At 36.1% G+C, this 23,513-nt stretch overlaps 1 protein-coding gene across 2 annotated transcripts in view; it reads right to left on the reverse strand.

Moving 5' to 3' along the window:
- Positions 1-4,919, reverse strand: part of LOC138325333 (tetraspanin-18B-like) — a 96,061-nt gene extending 91,142 nt beyond the window's left edge. Inside the window, exon 1 of one of the 2 annotated variants that reach the window (XM_069270910.1) lies at positions 4,197-4,919. In XM_069270910.1, the coding sequence (XP_069127011.1) occupies positions 4,197-4,265 (69 nt within the window). In that variant the 5' untranslated portion in view covers positions 4,266-4,919. The remainder of the gene's footprint in view (positions 1-4,196) is intronic. The other variant, XM_069270917.1, reaches the window with a different exon arrangement.
- Between the last annotated feature and the right edge of the window lie 18,594 nt (positions 4,920-23,513).

Here is a 23,513-nt window from a genome sequence, read left to right on the forward strand (position 1 = left end):
ATTTGTCCTAACACTTTTCGATAAATGCTCAAAAACTACAAATTATAAATAAAATGACACTTTAGTCGAGTGGGAAATGTTTGCGGGTTGTGTTCAGCATTTTCCTAGATTCAGACAGGTTGTCAGTTTTTTTTAGAATACGAAACATGTCCTCACAATATATATACTGTAAATGCATCCGTATTTCATAGTTAGATCTAACTACATGACGTGTATGCTTGGTATCAAATACTTGTGTTACGATAAACTGAAATATTGACCAAAAAATGTAATTTAATCTAACTAAAAAACAGCTACAAAATAAAAACACTTTATGCGAAACTCTTCACTAGTTTGTATACAGCCCAAATGAATAGAAATGGAACACTAGGTATCCAACACAGTATATTTGCGTGACATGTAGACAATATTTATATATATATATATGTGTATATATATATATATATATATATATCTGGCTATCAGACTGCTCATTACAATCTACCTTTGTCCAAGTCGCTAAAGCAAAACCTGAAACCTAACCCCATGAGATAAATACTTTGTATGCCCCACTGTACCCGGTATTTACCGTATCGGGTATCCTCCAGTTTATGACGTCACTACAGTACCCTTACCGTATACCGACAGAGAATATAATTTACAGGAAACAATCTTAGATTTTCAGTAACTTATATATATGATATATATTTCGACTAGCATAATGACAATCTCTACTTGCGGTATACCCTTAATTGTCAAGCAGATTCCAAGTAATTTTACAGTTTTATAACGATAGAAACTAATGAAATCGGCTTGCATGTTTACATTTGCTCTTGGACTCGAGTTCAATTCTCCAGCCAAACATACCACGTGCCAAACAGCATCACACGCAGTCCTGGCGCGGCCCTGGCGCGGCCCTGTCTCGGGAGATGTATCCAATTAAAACCCCAACACATTAATGGGTCGAGGAATTCGCGTGCAACTTTACCGTTCCCGTGGCTATACGAGATTCTCATTTAAATAGAACACTTTAATGTCATTTTTAAATTTAAAATACTTAGGGATGTTTTAATTTCCTTCCGTGGGTATTTTTAAGATAATGAAAAGGAAGTAAAAATGTTGTTTGCCTAGCAAGGTATTTCATTAACATTCTGAATAGAAATAAAATGCACGCAATGACGAATAAATGTTCTATAAACGCTATCAAGTTATTATGAATGAATTCTGTCATGTTATAACTATAATAAAGATAAGAGAATTACTTACAGTTATATATAAGAGTTTATACACCAGTTTTACATATTTTAATGTATCCTGAACGTAGACAATCATGAATTGTCTAATCCGTTATTACAGAAGCGGAAGGAACATAAACTAACAAAGAACAGTTTGCTCATAAGTCTTGATGTAATTACATTGTACGTATATTATCTATATAGTAGCTTAGTAAATACACATATACAGTGGTATATAAATAATTGTTCTTTATCTCCCATCATATATAATTAATACACCATCAGCACGCGAATCAACTCCGTAACACAGAAGGACTTATTTCAGCATATGTACTGTTGCCGTAAGGCGCTTATACGGAAATGTATGATGAACTGACATTGTACATATATACGTATACAGGTAGGTCATCATAAAAGTAGTAACATCAAAACCAGATTTCAGGACCATCTGTCTCCGATCTATGACAAGAACATGACCCAGTCAGATGGAGGAAGCAGAACGACGCGTGTAGATAGGTAAAATAGCACAAGGTTTATAAATAAATGTCTCGTTTACAGCATCAAATGTCTAAAATGCTTTAAAATTGTTCCAATATAGGTTACATAGATGATCACTTTTATGAACATATTTCATTAACGTCCATATAAAATTAGGCAGTTCCAAACCTGTTTCGCAAGCTAAATCCAAATATATAATTATAATGAATATTATTGCGCAATGCCCATAGAAACCCAATTCACAAAAATGATTTGAAGCTAAAATGTTTATACGATAATCTATGTATCACATGCCCCCGCAATTATTGGGATATCATATGTGAACAATGGTTATGGCCACAAAGAGAAATATATATGGCTAATCTATTTCAAATTAGATATCTTCCTTATCAGAATATTACGTCACTGGCTGGTATCATTCTAATTAGTTATCGGTATGATGTATTAATACAGTTCCAATACATTCCTGGGTAAGCGACCAGATCGAGGTGGATAAGTGCACGAGGTAATATAGCTACTGTTGTAGCGGAAAAGACAGAAGGTGTATATTGATCAACGTTTGGTGATAAAATCAAGTTGATGTCGCTTCATTAGTATAGGTAATATCATCTCAGGTAATAGCCAATGTAACTGCGCATTTATTCTTCTCACTAATCATGAGAAAAGGTAAAGGTTCCTGTGCATATAATGCTTATTACTGCATTGGACGCATTATCACTAAAACGCAGCCTGACTTCTCATAGTACAAATGTGCATTTATCACTTTTCAGCATGAATACAGACAGGTGTGTCTCACATTTCATCGCTATCATGGACACGTGCCTTTCTCACAATCTGTTTACTGAACTTTTATTCGTGTAATTCTAATAAACAGAGGCACGCTTTGTGGGAAAGATTTGTGGAATAACAAATATTATATATCATGATAAGCGTAACAAGCCCCTGTGGTCCATCAGTAGTATACACATGTATCTCACGTATCATAATAAGCGAAACAAACCCATGTGGTCCATCAGTAGTATACACATGTATATCACGTATCACTATAAGCGAAACAAGCCCCTGTGGTCCATCAGTTAGTATACACACGTATCTCACGCATCATAATAAGCGAAACAAGCCCCTGTGGTCAATCAGTAGTAAACATATGTATCTCACGTATTTTAATAAGCGAAACAAACCCCTGTGGTCCATCAGTAGTATACACATGTATCTCACGTATCATAATAAGCGAAACAAACCCCTGTGCTCCATTAGTAGTATACACATGTATCTCACGTATCATAATAAGCGAAACAAACCCCTGTGGTCCATCAGTAGTATACACATGTATCTCACGTATCATAATAAGCGAAACAATCCCCTGTGGTCCATCAGTAGTATACACATGTATCTCACGTATTATAATAAGCGAAACAAACCCATGTGGTCCATCTGTAGTATACACATGTATCTCACGTATTATAATAAGCGAAACAAACCCATGTGGTCCATCAGTAGTATACACATGTATCTTACGTATCATAATAAGCGAAACAATCCCATGTGGTTCATCAGTAGTATACACATGTATCTCACGTATCATAATAAGCGAAACAAGCCCCTGTGGTCCATCAGTAGTATACACATGTATCTCATACATGTATATCATAATAAGCGTAACAAGCCCCTGTTGTCTCCCATTAGTAAACACCTGTATAAGAAGGCCCACTGGTAAACAATTCTACATGTTAACCTTAGTATCCAAGATATACCCCGAAATCGTGTCTACATCAAGAAAAGCCCTTTGACAGAAAGCGGGATGAAATATTGAATCGGCAGTGAAATGGAAGAAAGACTTCACATCTGTTTCTGAAGACAATTGTTGATTTTGCATGTGAGATTTCCTTAAAATTAAAATACGTCTTTGGGTAACCCACCTTTCCATATACTTATTTCACATTTCTTCGCTAAAAGTACAGTGTATTTCCTAGTTCACGTGCACGTGGAATGATAGAAAGGCAGAAGACTAGACACATCCCTGGTTGTTCATGATACCAGCTTATTACACACGGAACACTATATATAAACATACAATCCTCTAAGATTAGTAATCTCTGTGACACTTTCTGATGCTACTTCTGTAACTGTCACAGATATATTTTACTTAATGGTCTATATATATATCAAAAACATAACCAACGAATTCGACAAAACGCGGGAATATAAAATTCTGCAAAACCACACATGCAAAGAAAACCACAATGTACATATCATATGGACATTTACAAGAACAAACAACACATACAAATACAAACAACACATACAACAATACAACAAGGACCTGTGTGTGTAGTACTGTCCAGAACGGCTTGGATGTAAGTAATAAAAACGTCCCAATGGAGCATTTCATTGTCACCTGTGTCAAGCAGTCTCGGGGTCGGGGGTCAGCCAGAGAAATGTGCCAAGCAATTAGAAATAAAATAACAGCTTTAAAACGCTTACCTGTGTTTCCATTTCCGAGGGTTGGATTTCCTCTTCAAACCCATCGGGTGTATTTTCTTTCGCTCCCATAATGTATCCCGAAATCACATAATCCACAATAGAATAAACACTTTAAAACACAATATGCTGCAATAAAACACAATTAATCCATATTTGGAGTGTTCCGTCCCGTTCAGGTGTATACCTGTATACTCTATATGACAGTTCCACACACCTGAGTTACACGTCGATACCTAACCGACATAGTATTTAATTAAAGTCGACATCATGGTTTGGGAATAGTGGAACATTTAGAGTCAGAGAATCACTATGCACGCTAAACAGAAGCCATTTTATACACACATACGGATAGAAGCCTCCTGGTTAAAGTTGGAACCACTGTGAAAACCTCTATGTAGATCCTTGGATTCCAAACAGGACAGTACACATAACTTCTGGTAATGACACACGTGTAGTTAAGGCTCGCGTGGCTAGTTCTGTAAAGAATGCATACGTGTGCACTGATAGTAGTAACCACTCATTGTATTGTACATAGCCAATGTTCTCTCAGTTGTAAGGTATAACATATATACATACCTATAGTCGTCATTATAGTCTACCTGCTATTCAAGGGACACAACTCCAAATCTTTACGCCAATCTTTAGCGACAAAACATCAATGCGTGCAGAAATCAATTAACGATATTAACTGTGTTTTCCCGAACCGTTCTTTCTGCCGTTAGCTGAGGCTATTGAATCCGATAGAGTGTCCACGCAGTCTTGGTTCGGCCGTATATACAGGTATATACGAGCTTTACAGAAGCCCAGTGACTTTCTAGTCTATACCTACGAATCTCTGACAAATGAGACTATCAATTGTGACATGCATCAATGACTATTGTGCATATTAAAGGCACGCGAGGCTGATGAGGCTGCGCGAGATCTATAGGCGGACTACCATAGACGTCTGTAATCCCTAGGGGTCTGGGGTTATTATGTTGGTATAGGGTTAAAGGTCAGGGAAAGGTATGATCTCTCACGAACCTGTAAGTCTGAACAGCGCGTGCTGTAAAGCAATTGATAATAAATCTGATGTTTGTCACATTATCTATAGTAACGTGCGCACGTTCGAGTGTATCTCTATATATATTTATATCACGCGCGGCCCTAAGATAGAGAGGAAACATCAAACTATTGAACAGTCATTGTCTGTATACAAGATATACACATGTGCGAATTCTCAAAACACATAAATGGGAATCTATTGTGAAACAAGGCCGCCGACAAAAAGCGATATCTCAGCGAGTGTATATAGCTGTTTTTGGTTACTGTACCAAGGCTCGTGAGTAAATTCTACACGTTACGACGGACAAAGGAATTAAGTATATCTGCCATTTCAGCTGATGTGAATTTAAGGCAACTGTACACTGGAACTTCCAGATCTAAAGTTTCACATTGGATGATTCGGATTGGTGAAGTGCCACGATATGATAGTTATATTTTAACCACAAATCCTCCCAGAAAACGGTTACCAAGGTTACAAGAGCCACAGTCCAAGAACTGATACTTTCTATGTTTATATAATGTTTGAGGATTCTTTTTAAATCACTCGTTTGGTCATTGAACAACTTTTTAACACAAGAAAGTTATAATTCAGGGTTTTATGTTAGACTAGCGAGATTTTGATAAGTGCAATCCTCTCTCCGCAAAGATCAAGGCCATAATCTGTCGACCATGTAGAATTACTTCCCCTAGTTCCCGAAAGCCTGCCTATGATAGGATCAGAAAATAAAGTAAGGATTTTCCCATATTTTATCTATTTCCACATATGAATCAACTGTTATAAATTGCACACATGATATGTGTAGTAGAAAGATAACTTTCAGTCCTCCTCTAGATCTAATTAATCATGACAAATTGATAAATTATTCATTGATAAAATGTATCCTATGTCTAATGCATTATGCAATGAGCATACTTTACGCCTCTTGGCGGTAAGGTTCTAACTAATTAATGATCACAAAGCATAATGCACATGTTTACCATTAATGTTTTAGAGTGATCACTAGATCCGGAAATAAGTAGTATAGTAACCAAAGAGCAAGAAACGGTCATAACATATATAAATACAGATAAAATGTGAATTAACAGTCCATGTCATACTACAACATCGCGTTGTTTTATCAGTTTGTTACGCTGAGTAGTATTTCAAATATCATTTTGTCAACACTAATTTTGGTACAAGCATTTGTCCGAGAAAGTTCTTTGACGAAAAATGGAACGTATTGTGTAAACTGGACGAGATAACCAGCGAGTTTGTGTGTTGTTGAAGAGGTCTTTAGACAGATTGATGGGCCGACGACGGACTCTGGCCCCGTGTGTCCATCAGTCGGGCAGCTAATTAGTCCTGACGCGCAGTATTTACATTCCCATCAGCACGTTGGAGGGGGTAGGGAGTTTCCTGACATAACCTCACGTGCAGGCCATGTGTGGTGCCACGTAAGACCAAGGGGTTCTGGGGAGGACGTCAGGAGGGTTCATTTGAGGACCAATAACTTAATATGATAGATTGAAAGGTTTTCTTCGCCGCAATTGTAAACGATTTCCCATACATCATACAGCGGCCTATCATATGCCTTTCACCGTGGTTATTCTGTATTTATAAATCATTCCCAAAAAAGTAATGTGTAGACACTATACCGTGCCGAAAGAGTCTCGTAATGTTTGACCTTGGACTAAGGATACTAATGTGATACTCGTCAACCAAAGTTTGATTTATTACTACGATGGTTTTCATAATTCACTTCGGATCGAAAAATACTAGGAAATAGGACATATGTCTAGAATGACTAAATCTAAACTGTTCCAGTGTAGTGCGATGGCTACGGAATATTACAAACAATTAATCCACAAGGCGACTGAATCTAAATAAGTATCATTGTTTACTTCACTGGAGGAGCGAAACAAAGGGAGATAACAAATCAGAAAGGGTCCTCGAACTATATATTGGTAGATTCATGCTGAATGTCAAATTTTGGTTAAAAATAGTATGAAACTGAACCACTGTCCATAAAGTCTTCTTACTGCTAATGTCTTGTTTTGAGATTCCCAGGAAGGGAGTTTACTTTACCATCAGTGTGGCTGTAATGTCTGACTGACCATTAGTGTGGCTGTAATGTCTGACTGACCATAAGTGTGGCTGTAATGTCTGACTGGCCATTAGTGTGGCTGTAATGTCTGACTGACCATTAGTGTGGCTGTAATATCTGACTGACCATTAGTGTGGCTGTAATGTCTGACAAACCATGATATATAGTGTGGCTGTAATGTCTGACTGGCCATTAGTGTGGCTGTAATATCTGACTGACCATTAGTGTGGCTGTAATATCTGACTGACCATTAGTGTGGCTGTAATATCTGACTGACCATTACTATGGTTGTAATGTCTGACTGACCATTAGTATGGCTGTAATGTTTGACTGACCATTAGTGTGGCTGTAATGTCTGACTGGCTATTAGTGTGGCTGTAATGTCTGACTGACCATTAGTGTGGCTGTAATGTCTGACAAACCATGATATATAGTGTGGCTGTAATGTCTGACTGACCATTAGTGTGGCTGTAATATCTGACTGACCATTAGTGTGGCTGTAATATCTGACTGACCATTACTATGGTTGTAATGTCTGACTGACCATTAGTATGGCTGTAATGTTTGACTGACCATTAGTGTGGCTGTAATGTCTGACTGGCTATTAGTGTGGCTGTAATGTCTGACTGACCATTAGTGTGGCTGTAATGTCTGACTGGCCATTAGTGTGGCTGTAATGTCTGACTGACCATTAGTGTGGCTGTAATATCTTACTGTCCATTAGTGTGGCTGTAATGTCTGACAAACCATGATATATAGTGTGGCTGTAATGTCTGACTGGCCATTAGTGTGGCTGTAATGTCTGACTGACCATTAGTGTGGCTGTAATATCTGACTGACTATTAGTGTGGCTTTAATATCTGACTGACCATTAGTGTGGCTGTAATGTCTGACAAACCATGATATATAGTGTGGCTGTAATGTCTGACTGACCATTACTGTGGCTGTAATGTCTGACAGGCCATAAGTGTGGCTGTAATGTCTGCTGTAATGTCTGACTGACAATTAGTGTGGCTTTAATGTCTGATTGATCATTAGTGTGGCTGTGATGTCTGACTGACCATTACTATGGCTGTAATGTCTGACTGACCATTAGTGTGGCTGTAATATCTGACTGACCATTACTATGGTTGTAATGTCTGACTGACCATTAGTATGGCTGTAATGTTTGACTGACCATTAGTGTGGCTGTAATGTCTGACTGGCTATTAGTGTGGCTGTAATGTCTGACTGACCATTAGTGTGGCTGTAATGTCTGACTGGCCATTAGTGTGGCTGTAATGTCTGACTGACCATTAGTGTGGCTGTAATATCTTACTGTCCATTAGTGTGGCTGTAATGTCTGACAAACCATGATATATAGTGTGGCTGTAATGTCTGACTGGCCATTAATGTGTCTGTAATATCTGACTGACCATTAGTGTGGCTGTAATATCTGACTGACCATTAGTGTGGCTTTAATATCTGACTGACCATTAGTGTGGCTGTAATGTCTGACAAACCATGATATATAGTGTGGCTGTAATGTCTGACTGACCATTACTGTGGCTGTAATGTCTGACAGGCCATAAGTGTGGCTGTAATGTCTGACTGACAATTAGTGTGGCTGTAATGTCTGATTGATCATTAGTGTGGCTGTGATGTCTGACTGACCATTACTATGGCTGTAATGTCTGACTGACCATTAGTATGGCTGTTATGTCTGACTGACCATTAGTATTGCTGTAATGTCTGACTGGCCATTAGTGTGTCTGTAATGTCTGACTGACCATTAGTGTGGCTGTAATGTCTGATTGACTATTAGTGTTACTTTAATGGGTGACTGACCATTAGTGTGGTTGTAATGTCTGAATGACCATTAATTTCTGACTGACCATCAGAAGATCGGTTTTATGGCGGTGGTGTTCGGCTATAGAGACCCATATAAGGACGTCGGTATAGTCTTTGTCAATGGACAGTTTCTCCCTAATGTCTGAAATAGCCATGCTTCCATGACACCCATCATTAGCTGCGAACGACGGACGGGAAATTTCGTCACATTGGCCGTAGTGTTGCAAATCATCCATATTGTTTTCCAATATGTTTAGCGGACTATGTGATGTTTGCCTTGAATTTTATCACGTATGTTTTAGGAAACATTATCATCTTCAGGTTTGTGAATTGAATATTGATCATATTTGTCACAACAATACAATTATCCGAAAAATATATTTGTATCAGCCTCAAAATGCCCGATGTGGATCACATAGGGACTTGCAACACTATGTACAGTTAGTGTAATGAGAGTTGTTTCCCTTTACAATGTAAGGCTCCTTTAGCCATGTTTCCTAACTGCCGAAATTATCACAGAAATGAAATCAGCAATATTTCTAGTCAGTTTTTTATTTGATATAAAAATATGTTACATACTAGTATATCAACTAATATGAAACCTCATATCTGAACCAACCCCCTTCCTTTTTAACAATGTTAAATTGATATGCACTGATATCATCTTCTGTTAACTTTATCGGGTTATGAATAAATTTTGTTTGCAAACTTTTGTGAGAGTACACTACACGGATTCACGGGGGCAGATTGCAACCAAAATAGTGACAACCAATGCCTAATGAAATCATCGTCGATATACCGTGTATTTCTTCCATTGTCGATACTGTATATCTACGATATAACGACAGTGATACTAACCCCTGGGAAATCGAGCGGGAAGCAGTAGAATATGTCTCTGTTTATGTAATAGTTTTCTTGTAAAGTGGATGTAAGGCTACCATACCTCGGGTCTTCAGGAATTTCCCTGTGTCCTTGCGTACACATTACTTTGTCCTGGGAGCGAGTGGTCCCTATTAGTTAGTGTAATCATTAACCTTCGGCACTTTCCGTAAACGAGAATATAAAGTGTCGAAGAATACCGATATGCCCCATGTACTGCTGACCAAGATTTGATTATAGAAAAAAAAACGACACTCTTTAACAAAAAATGTATAACCATGTATTCCACAGCATTGGACTTGAGGATATCTTAGAGTATCCAGTTGATCAGCTGGATCAAATTAAATAAATAATCTCAGAAGATACATATGTATTTCATGTACCAACATTCGGTGTGGAATAACTGCACAGGAGTGAAAAAATCGCACATAGTTCCGGAAGCAGTGATGTCGTATTATTATACAAGTACTTGTGTAACCTTGCCTGATGATTTTCTCATAGATTGTCTTCGCGCGCTGCCATCCAGATCGTTATCAATACACGAGAGCACAATGCACGTGCATTACGCATCGGTGCCGCCAGTGCCCTCATCCCAGCACAACTTGTACCAATTAGTGCGCACATGTTTGCCCATCATTCTGTGTGACATACCAGACAACATTCCCTCTGTATACATGTATCATACATAACGTCTCAATAAATGTACTTTTCATCTGTTTATAATATATCTTCCTTCAAACTTAGTTTAAAAGAACATATTTTTATTTTTACCTTTATGGTTAGCTCTTATATACTATGCAAAGTGTCTTCCATTCAGTCACACTAGTTGACCCCCACCCAGTTGACCCCCACCCCCCTATCTCATTCCTTACTCCACCACATACCAAATTATATAATTCTTATTCGTCTAACCCCCCCCCCCCCTGTCCCCTCCCTCACCCAACCCTTCCACATACACACATTCAACACCCACACTTATTTCCACGAACACACACACGTGTCCTGCGTCATCTAGTTATCACAATAACGTCCTCGATAGTCCAGGGGTTACTATAACTGACATTATATCCAATTCTGGACTATATCATAGTAAAACTGAAGGCAGTTCAGGAGGGAAAAACTGATTAATCACATGTCAGTAAAGACATCATTTAAAGATTATAGAGAGAGACAGAGCGACGCCAAACTTCAAAGCAACACAGTCAACCACACTGAACTGTTATATAATTCCTTACATCAAATTACATGTCTTCTGAAGCCTACAATTTTACTCTTACATACCAGGGTAGATGTAATGTCAGTGATAGCAACCTCTGAAGTATCGAGGATGTCACAATACTCACTAGTACAAATGTATATCACAAATATGATCATTATTTTCCAGTTAATTAATTATGATATGTAATGGATATCTAATATTTCATCCAAACATAGTTTGTACATGTATATAGGCATGAGGGCACATGTAGTTGTACTATAGAACACGACGTGAATTTCGTTCACAAAATATTGATACCGTAACTCTTTTAATATGAATTAAATATTATAGTAATTAAATACACCGGGTCTGTCATATTGCATTTTATCTTTTCTCTTCTTCCTATCTTAAGTCTCTTCTTCCATCTAACTCTCTTCTTCCTATCTTCTTTCTTCCTATCTAACTTTCTTCTTCCTATCTCTTCCTATCTAATTCTCTTCTTCCTATCTAATTCTCTTCTTCCTAACGTCTCCCTTGACAGGCCTCATTTTTGGCCTTCTGTTGAGCGCTCGCCCCTGTGAGGTAGGCTCTAGGTTTTGTCCACTGTCCGAGTCTATAAAAGTGGCAGTTTCTGCCACAGGGGGCCAACTCAATGAAAATGGATATTGTCATACATTTTTTTGTATTTGGTGGATGGGCTGATGAGTATATATGACAGTCATGTGATTTTTTTTGCAAAAATACCAGATTTGAATTTTTTTTTTAAATCGGGATATTTACTATAAAACAGAGAAAGGGACGACAGTCGCCATATTGGATTTTTTACCCCCACCTCGATTAAAGTTAATTTTTTCACAATAGTATACCTTTTTTCCTAGAGTCATAGTCACGCATCAGTCCTCCGATAATCCATAATTACACACATACCATGCAAAAGCACATAAACGATGTCTATATAGTCAAACGCAATATTTTAATCCAAAATTACCGGCGCTTTCTGACTTGTGACATCGAAAGCAACGTTCTAGTGAAGAGCGATTAGAGTGACTTCCCCTGCAATGTCATTCAATGGGTTTAGTCAGAGGTATTCCGATACGTTTTAATATTCAAATTTTCCGCGAAAACAAATTAAACCCATTGAATTACACTGCAGGGGAAGTCACTCTAGTCGCTCTTTACTAGGACGTTGCTTTCGATGTCACAAGTCAGAAAGCGCCGGTAATTTTGGATTAAACTATTGCGTTTGACTATATAGACATCGTTTATATGCTTTTGCATTGTATGTGTGTGATTATGGATTATCGGAGAACTGATGCGTGACTATGACTCTAGGAAAAAAGGTACACTATTGTGAAAAAAATAACTCTAATCGAGGTGGGGGTAAAAAATCCAATATGGCGACTGTCGTCCCTTTCTCTGTTTTATAGTAAATATCCCGATTTTTTAATAATTTTTCAAATCTGGTATTTTTGGAAAAAAAATCACATGACTGTCATATATACTCATCAGTCCATCCACCAAATACAAAAATGAATGACAACATTCATTTTCCTTGAGTTGGCCCCCTGTGGTTTCTGCTTCTGTTTAGCTCTCATCATTAAGGAAGTGGGACGACTGGTTCGCTCGTTGTCAGTATAGTGTGACTGGGTGGGATGTGTTGCTTGGTGTCTTCGGCAGCATGTTTCAGTGATATAGCACTATAAAGAGGGCAAGTAGACACAACACGAACATACTGCAGTCTCCAAAACGTATGTGACTTATATGACCCTGGCTGTTAAAAGGACGTTAAATGAATCAATCAAACAAAGTTTGTTAAATTGGTTCCCAAGTGGTACGCTGGGACAGCGCGTCCCATTACAGGTACAGTAGATTTGTACCGGTACATCTGGTACAAACCCGCAAATGGAACGTACGCAAAGTGAATAAAATGATCTCCTTTCTGAGAAAAAAAGAAATCCGTATCAAATTCTATTTCAGCTGCGCTATTTAAAATATCTTAGATACCTACTTTTTATTAATAATTTAGTGTCCGTGTGTACAAACCATGTAATTAAAATCCATAATATAGAACTAAAAAAAAACTCGGAATAAAATTCTACACCATGAATAATGGAGAAAGCAATACGTTAGTATAATTCAGTTACTTAATAAGTTCTATATCGGTTGAGGAGGATAATTTCGAAATATCACCAAATAACAGCCTTTCTGTATATTGTTTAAATAGTTCTATGGGAAACTTTAAATGTCACTGTTACGTGCTAATTAGCCCAACTCTTAACTGATCACTCGTCATTCACTGACAAACCATAATCCAATTCAAGTCGGTACTGCAGTACGTTTGCACTTCAATATTTAAGATTAAATTCCGATAGACTGTCGTGATTTTTATAATTAAGAATCAAATGAATCATTATTACATGCTATTAAACATTTATTTCAATTAGATTTGTAACGAAGACGACCCAGGGTTGTAACGACGGGAAAGAAAATTTAACTTGCTAATTGCAGATTCGACGAGTCAATCTTTTCTTCTTTTATAAAGAGGAAAGAAAATCAATTTGAATTTCCCCGATGCGCCTGCTTTTGTCCCAAGTACTCAGTGCAACTTGACTATTAGTGATCCGTCTTATTGTAATTCTAGGGTCCGGATTTAGTCGGTTCTATTTTTATAAACATCGTGGGTTGAATTTGATCTGACTATGCGTTTTTTGATGTCTTGATTTGCTAAGATAAAAACCAATAAAATAAATGTTGTTATAAAGTGCCATTTTGAGAGATTTATTTGTTTGTCACGACCTGGCTGATCGCGGTTAAACGTTTTGTAGTGTTTTCAGAAAATAGTCGAATTCCACTAACGCACACAGAAAAGAATTCTTCTTTTCAGTTACACTATTTCTATTTCAAATATTTTCAGCAAATTTCTTAAGAAGCTAACTGTAATTGTGTCATCAAATTTCTGCTCGAAATTTTGTGCAGATGTTGTTCAATTATCGTTCAAACGGTTGGAGTATGTATAGCAAATCATGCTTCAGTCTCGGATGTACCGCCAGGAATCAAGGTTTTAACTCTGTTGGAAATTATTATCATCCCAAATCAAACTTTAACTAGTCTCTACAAAATACAGTGTATAAAGAAGCATAATTACAACATTCAACAAATGCAATATAGTATATATATTGTTGAAATGCCTGACCTTGACATTCATTCAAGGTACTTTTAAACCTTTGAACAACAATATCTGGCGGTCACCGGAGAGGCCAACAGACCTGCTATAAGTTTTGTAGCATGTTAAAATCATTGACCGTGATTCCAACCTTGGTTCCTACCAATGACTTGATCAAATGGCCCAGGAAACTTATATTACATGTGTAGCACGTAAAATATACGTTTGTTAATTTTTCATTTGCACATGTCAGCTGACATCACGTGTTTGGAAACTGGAACAAATTTAGAACTCAAATGGTCGTTAAGGCTAGCGAGCACCTTGTTATCATTTCAAAATCATACATGTATTTACAATTTCATTGTACTTCCAATGTTCTTAAAATTAGCCGTTGACACGATGCAAATAAAATGTCCAGGTATTCAAAATATGAAATTCACAAGGAGATAATCATGGTAGAAAAGTTTAAAGTTTATTGTAGTTTTATTATTCGCACTAGAGGTAAAATAGTAGCAAGTATTACAACTATTCGTTAATTTTCTCATTTCTCATGTGGTACATCAAATACCGTCTAAGTCCCACGCACAAGTGAGGATGTGTGTGAAGGTTTCTGAAGCGTTTAAGCAAAGGAGTCGGTTATAAAGAGTCTTTGGAAAAAATAGAACCAACTTCTTTAACGGATCCAGAATGCAAATACCAATTCAACTTAATTATGTGCTAATAAAATGTAACGTCTTAAGTTTAAATTCAATTGTCAAAAATAACTATCGATTTATTTTAGACACAGGCCAGTCAAGTAGATTAGCGACAGTACAAGAGAAGATACATTTTGTATCTACATATGTATGTTTACTTATTGTCATACTGGTATTATAAAACACCAACGAAGACCAGCTTTTGAGGTTTTCAATGTGAATGACGTCACATCCTATTTAATAATTAGATAACGTGTCAGCCTCGATTTGGTGGAAATGCGATATGGTAATGAGAAATGGTGACTAGTCTCGCTCAGACGTGACTGCAGTCGTGCCTATGACACTAGCCCGTCCCCCGGGACAGTGTAAATGGTTCTTAACAATAACTGGATCCGTCGTCGGTACAACTTATCCAATGTATATGTGCAGTTTAGCTTTAGGTGTCTAGATGCTAAACAAGCTATTAGAGGGGACGTTGTCCATCAAATATTACCATCAATTGGCGATGTACAGTCTTTATGGCCTTTCTGAAAATATTCATTTCATGCCATATCCATCAAATATGTTGTTTGCAAACAAAATTTAAGATATCAAGTTCAAGTGTAAATTTTCATAATGCGATATACTATTTCCTACGGAAAATGTGCTGTCTTATCCTAAACATAAAACATATATATTGAAAGACATATCGCCCCATATATCCATTCTATATGATATTGCTTATTAATCTAATATGTAAAATAACTATCATTTATATCACTTAACGTTATGTGCCTAACCTCTAAGAGCTAATTATGGACTGAAGATATTTAGATAGTCTTGTGGAATTATATACGCCCAGATCTGGTAGAACCAATGTTAGCATACCTTGTATGTTGCTGTCGATTGCTGGCGGTAGTACATCCTATCTTTGTTAGCTGTTTCGTGTTGGATATTAAAGGTTTTTTTCCTACTATTTTACATTTTTTACAAATGGATGGAATCTTTACATCTGCAGTTAGCAGAGAATATTGTTACGATTGAAATATTGAAACAATGGGATATTTCTTATCCAAGATATAGCTGTATAGTTTTTCCTGGAGCCTTAACCAGGTTATTGATATCCTATGCGGGAACTACCCTGTAGGTATATAGAAGGACTACATCTACTCTTCCCCTGACATTATCGTAAAAGAAGACTTACTCTAAAAAGAATTTATTTTCCCTTTTTCCTGTATAGTGTAATGTTTTGTATTTACTAACATCTCCTCACAACGGAAGATGGTTAGCTGATTTACCAGAATTTGAATAGAGCAATGATGGACACATGTATAACAATAACCTCTATATCTCAAAATTGTAATACACAAATTAATGGATTTAAAACCATATCTAACCTCTTCTCGAAGTCCCTTGTTGTTGTTGGTTTTGTTATATTTTCAGATAAACTAATTCATATATCGATAATTCTGAATCCAAAAGACTTGTTTTTATGTTTACATCTTTTCTTTTAGGTTTTTGAGTTTTTGCGAATGGCCTTGGTCTGAGGTGTCGTATCATGTTCAATAAGGTTTGAAATATGCAGCAATTGTAGAGCAAGAAGGTTGGAAATATGCAGCAGTTTTAGCCCTAGAGGTTAGAAGTATGTAGCAATTGTATTGTTAGAGGCTGGAGGTGTGCAACAATTTTGAAATTTTTGTAGCGGTAGAGGTTGGAAATATGCAGCAATTGTAGAGTAAGAAAGTTGGAAGTATGCTGCAATTGTAGAGTAAGAAAGTTGGAAATATGCAGCAATTGTATCCTTAGAAGCTGGAGGTATGCAGAAATTGTAGCGCTAGATGTTGGAAATATGTAGCAATTTTAGAGCTAGAGGCTGGAAGTATGTAGCAATTGTCGCCCTACAGGCTAGAAATATGTAGCAATTGTTATACAACAATTTAGAGCAAGGCTGGAAGTATGTACAAAGTTAAGTGTTTGATGTTTGAACTAGGACGTAATTGGAAATTATCAAACTCGTGTTCTAATTAAAACTGCATCATAAGATAAATTCACTAATGGTTTTACATGATCCATACATTGCTCAGGTCAAGTATTTTAGGATTTTCTCGATCGTTTCAATTTCAAACCATGCAATCATCGGACAAATGCTTTATTACCCTTGTCGAAAAATTCAATTTATTTTTTTAGAGTTTGAAATGTGCATAGAAATTAGACATTAGGTATATGCCTTGATGCTTGGTGGTTTCTGTCAATAACGCCGACCGAAACACTGCCTTAGCCGCGAATCTTCATTATAGCCCGTAATGAAATAACAATGCTTCGACACGTGCTTTACACGCGGTGCGATTTAAGACCTCAGTTTGCATGCTTTACAACGTTAGCGCTCCCAAAAATAATAAGATGTCATAAAACCAGTCATAACTTGAAGTTAGATGTCCTCTTTAACTGTTTCACAGGGGACGCAAGGTCACCGGAATGTTATTGCATTTTTGTTTCAGAGAAATTCAGTCGGTCGTTTCGTGTTAGTGGGTGAAAAGAGAGTAATTTATCGGTAATTGTATTTAAACTATACATGAGACTGTAAAGGATATTTGTAACTGGAATTAAAATTCTCTATTGGAATATTTGCACAATAAATTGTGTCTATTCTAAGTTAATTGTTTGTCATTAAATTTTATATCAAAGTAACACATACATAACACACAAATGTATCCCCAGGAAAGTTAGCGTTCTCAGGTTCTAACATTGACAATCATATCCAAAGTTTTACAAAGGGTTGTCGTTCTTTACAAGTTTTACATCAAAGATGTCGCCTCTCATTCATATTAGTCAAACTCGTTATTTTTTTAACCAATCAAGTTCCTCTGAGTAAAATACATATCTGTGACGTGTTTCATACCATACTAAGTAACATTTATCAATTATTGTGCAAATATGTCGAATCGAACCATTAAAATGTAAATTTCATCTTCCTGTATTTGGACTGATCCGGATTTGTATGCTGAGTGGATAAAAAATGGTAGCATTGAACTTTCATGACCTCCCACAATTTTTTGCGCAAATCATGTGAATGTTAACAAAATGGAGGGTCAAAAACATGGATGAAGCAAATACAACAAATTTCGATTGAAAATGACAGTAAAACAGAGTATGACAAGGGTCTTGACGCGCTATTGGGAAAGGAAATGAATATAGATAAGTCAACAACTTCCACTATACACTTTAATGCATGTGTAGTTAAGACAAGAATCTACCTTCCCAGTACAACTTTCGTTTGAATTTCGATTAATATCATGCTAAAACCAAAAGCTAATGGTTTTATGAAAAAAAATTAAATATAGCTTATACTTCATAACTAGGTCAATGATCATGATTTTGAAAACCTTCTCAGGATGTTTTATACCTTGTTACTGGTATCCGGAAACTCTGTTGTTCTTTATAGTTACTTTCTTCTTGTGTACAAATAAAGAATATGACGGTCTGGTTTTTTTAATGTTTGGGGGTTAGTTCTGGCATATTAGATGACCTTAAATTAAACATACGGGAAAAAAATTGGTATCGTGTTACTTAAACTTTTTCAAGGACCTCAAAGGTAAAGTTGTGGAAATATTCTACCACAAATTTCTATCTTTTATACCTACATGTATATCGTATTTTGAGAAGTTGGAGACTGTTCAATGTAGAAGCTAGAAACAAATTACGAATTCTCCGAGAGGTCCTTAAACGATTACAGATAAACAGTGTTCTTACTGAATGTGGATTTTACAATAAAAAAAATTTTCAGATGGTTTAATTTCTATTGTTGTTTTCATATGCAATGCATTCTTTCTTATTTTCGAATCGATTTTGCAATCCCTATTAAATGATCAAACATTTATTCAAGGTATTACGAATATCTAAATATCATCTTCCATTTTATATAGCAACATTTTCTCTAATAATGATATTTTATTATTTGTCTTCAAACATTATTTTAAACTGTTTCTCTAAATCTTTTAATAAAATGTTGCTGTTCCCATTGCTTCGAAATTCCTCAATATACCCAGCTTCATATCGCTTCCAAAGATCGAAGTTTTCAGCTGGGATTTAAAGCTAGTTAGTATTGTAGTTTATGGCAATCTGAATTGAATCCTATGAGATATTTTATTGTCTTTTTCCGTTTTATAATATTAATGTAAACTTGCTGCAGTCGATGACGTGTCTAATGCTTGATCTAAGATAAACAATAACTGAATACAACACTTTTAGAAAAAAAAAATCATCCCCGTTTGTAAAAGCATACAATTTGGAGCGGGCTTTTAGCGAAATGTATTGCTAAAATATTCTAATATGTCATTAGATTTGCGTGTAAGGAATATGTACACCATGTAACAAAATACCAGTTCACACTTTGTAGAGTTAAGCTCTTATTCGCCGTATGCGGGTGTTGTCGCGAGCTGTGTAAACCGCCCTGACAGTCTGTGACAATCGCCAGCACTAGCGAAACAGGTCACAAAACGAGGAAATTACTCCCAGAAATGTCATCATATCTTTAAATAACATCAATCACGTAAGTGCCCTGTTCGGAACACGCAGGAAATTAGTTGAGGACCGCACGAAATACCACCAACAACTCGCCCTAACAGACATCAAAAACGTCACTTCCGGTCTGTGGTAATATTAGTTAGAAACATTTCCGCTTTTTTGAAGAAGATCTCTGGGAATTTGTGTCGCTGATGTAATTGTTTGATCTTGATAAAGTAATCACATATCACCACGACAACCTAACACAACACCAATTTCTTGAAGAATATTAACCTCGCGATATACTGACTTTCTACATTGTATCACTGTAAACTAGATAGCTGAAGCCTCCAATTCTTGATCACGACCCTGGTAGGGCACAGGCGTATAGGTTTATATAGACATTTTTTTTCTATATATATATATGTAATATTGACACAGTATTACATATATAGATAAAAGAAAAATGTGTATAGAGCCAAACGCATGTAGGTAGGCCAGGCGCCTCGAACTAATAGTAGTTCGGTTGTTTTTCTTCTGATACTCAAACCTAGCATGCCATTATTATAAATAAGATATACACCTAAAATAAAACTTTAAAATAGCAAATAGTTGTTATCACTAAATTAGTAGAAGTCGATCATAACAAGACATTAGAGAACGAAGTTAACTGTCATCTCGAAACGTTAATCTTCGCTTGCCGTGGCTTCAAATCGGAACATATAACATGTTTATTGTGTACCTATCGTCTAAAATTCATATTTCACAGCATATTTCTATTGCTGAATATTTACATTGAGGAAAAAACCACCACTTTTTCATTTTTATCCTTACTTCAAAGAATATAAAATAAGTTAGCAAAACGAAGATCTATTGTTTAACTGTGTTTTATTATTTTACGGATTTATTTTTTGCGATAACTTAAATGACAACTCGCCCTAACAGACATCAAAAACGTCACTTCCGGTCTGTGGTAATGTTAGTTAGAAACATTTCCGCTTTTTTGAAGAAGATCTCTGGGAATTTGTGTCGCTGATGTAATTGTTTGATCTTGATAAAGTAATCACATATCACCACGACAACCTAACACAACACCAATTTCTTGAAGAATATTAACCTCGCGATATACTGACTTTCTACATTGTATCACTGTAAACTAGATAGCTGAAGCCTCCAATTCTTGATCACGACCCTGGTAGGGCACAGGCGTATAGGTTTATATAGACATTTTTTTCTATATATATATGTAATATTGACACAGTATTACATATATAGATAAAAGAAAAATGTGTATAGAGCCAAACGCATGTAGGTAGGCCAGGCGCCTCGAACTAATAGTAGTTCGGTTGTTTTTCTTCTGATACTCAAACCTAGCATGCCATTATTATAAATAAGATATACACCTAAAATAAAACTTTAAAATAGCAAATAGTTGTTATCACTAAATTAGTAGAAGTCGATCATAACAAGACATTAGAGAACGAAGTTAACTGTCATCTCGAAACGTTAATCTTCGCTTGCCGTGGCTTCAAATCGGAACATATAACATGTTTATTGTGTACCTATCGTCTAAAATTCATATTTCACAGCATATTTCTATTGCTGAATATTTACATTGAGGAAAAAACCACCACTTTTTCATTTTTATCCTTACTTCAAAGAATATAAAATAAGTTAGCAAAACGAAGATCTATTGTTTAACTGTGTTTTATTATTTTACGGATTTATTTTTTGCGATCACTTATTTAAATGCTTTATGACCGAAACGTTTGTATATGATTTCATTATTATATCGTGTCGACTCGACAGAGAAAAAACTTATTAGGATTTATGGCCTGCTTATCATCGAACGAAACAGGTGTTCGATATACGAACACCAAATCGTCATGCAGTTGATTAATACTGTTTGAAATTACGTGAATGAATATGTTTTACATGTAAATGCTAGTTGACACTTTGATTTGGTACATGCGGCCTAAAAGTACAAGTATATTTACATTCCATCAGGTTCAGGAGATGGAAGAAAGCTGGGGTATCCAGAGAAAAGCACCGACCTAAAGCACCTGCCCTACATGAGCTCGAAACCCAGAGGTAGGGGCTAACTAGTGATGTTATGGTTGGAACATATGTACCACTGGAGTACATTATACTAAATATAGCGAAATATCACATGATAATGTAACATTAACGTTTTGACATTGCTTCTTCGATAATGGATATTTTCATAAGGCATATGTTCATAAATGATATGTTCATTTGTTCTTAAAGATGCTTCACCGCCGACAAATGATTTTTTTGCACTATCAAAAACAGGAGCAGACGATTTAGTATTTTTCTTCAGTTACAAAAATTACTTACTTTACACCATTACCACCATTGAAAAGCTTGAGCTTTTAATTTTATTTCAAGTTAAAAATATGAAAAATAATTAATTGCATCCCGAAAAAATTATGTGGCACTATATCCTATATTTAATGAATTACTTATTGCGCATGCATCAAAGGCAAAATAAAAAATATATAATTTTCTGTGTTAATTAGACATACATATACACGATTGAACATCAATTATTGTTTAAATAATTAATAACATTTATGCTCTGTTGGCGGTGGAGCATGACATGTTCATAAATGATATGTTTTTATAAATGACGTTGTTCATAAATGATATGTTCAATTGGGATAATGTTCATAGTGATATGTTCATAGGGATATGTTCATAAATGACGTGTCCATAAATGATATGTTCATGGATGATACTGCTTTTAACATTCCATCACACTTAAAATGGCACGGAAAACTTCTCGGTGTAATAACACATTCACCTACTCAATTACTATTCAGCCAAAGAACACTCGGGTTAGACGGGCACGCCAGTAACAATCATATTAAACACTTGCTGCCGATTTGGAAGGTACAGAGGCAAAGGACCTGGGCATATAAATTGCGTCAGATATTTATTGTTTTAAATTTCATTTCTATGTCCAAATGCAGTTATTGTAAAATTGTTACATTTACGCCATATTTCGCCATATTTTAAACGAGTGGATACATAGCCAGATGGTCTAGTGCAAAAAAATGTGACGATATTTTACGAACATTTTGATGTTATCAAAAGCACTGTACAAAGGTAGAAATACAGTTCTACAGCCGAGTCTTCTAGATAACAGATACAATTTTATTTCTAAGATATAAAATGTTCACCTTATCTTGTAAAGTCCCCATGGAATTTGTTCCGTGTATTTCACGGTTGAGTAGAGTTTACAAATCTCAATTGCCGCGAAAATAAAATCAACTGTGAATACAACTTTTGAACTATCTCGAATGTTGGAGATGGGGAAAAGTTCGCGATATATGAAAAGTTCAGTCGTTAATGTGAAGAAAAGGGCAGTCTAGAATTGTAGTATTTTGAGATATACAGACACAAACAGAAAGACTCACGCGAATGAAAATTAACGTCCAATTTGTTTCCCAGGCCTATTTGTTTCATCTTATCTCTTATTAGTTCTCTCGTATATATAGACGAAAGAGTTGTTCATTTAGGGATCAGGCAACGAGGAGCTCTATCAAATTATACTACTGTATCCAATTTAGCGCTTGATGTACACTGTCAATTGAGATAGATTAGTCTCAAAGAATCAATTGTGAATTACGTGTTTGTGAAATGAGATATAATATCGTACATCAGGAAAACTGGACATCCGCCCATCCTAATTCTATTGTTCTTTCTCCTTATAATATCAAGTATACACACTCGATTAAACTATCGTTCCGACTCCCAACGACGTTTATTTCTTATATAACATTCTAAGCACAAACACAAACATAACTCCTGTATGTGTTATTCTAATGTTCCACTCCTAATTCCTGTATGTGTTATCCTAATGTTCCACTCCTAATTCCTGTATGAGTTATCCTAATGTTCCACTCCTAATTCCTGTAT

Source organism: Argopecten irradians, chromosome 6 (genome assembly GCF_041381155.1).
Source record: "Argopecten irradians isolate NY chromosome 6, Ai_NY, whole genome shotgun sequence".
Classification (NCBI taxonomy): Eukaryota; Metazoa; Mollusca; class Bivalvia; order Pectinida; family Pectinidae; genus Argopecten; species Argopecten irradians.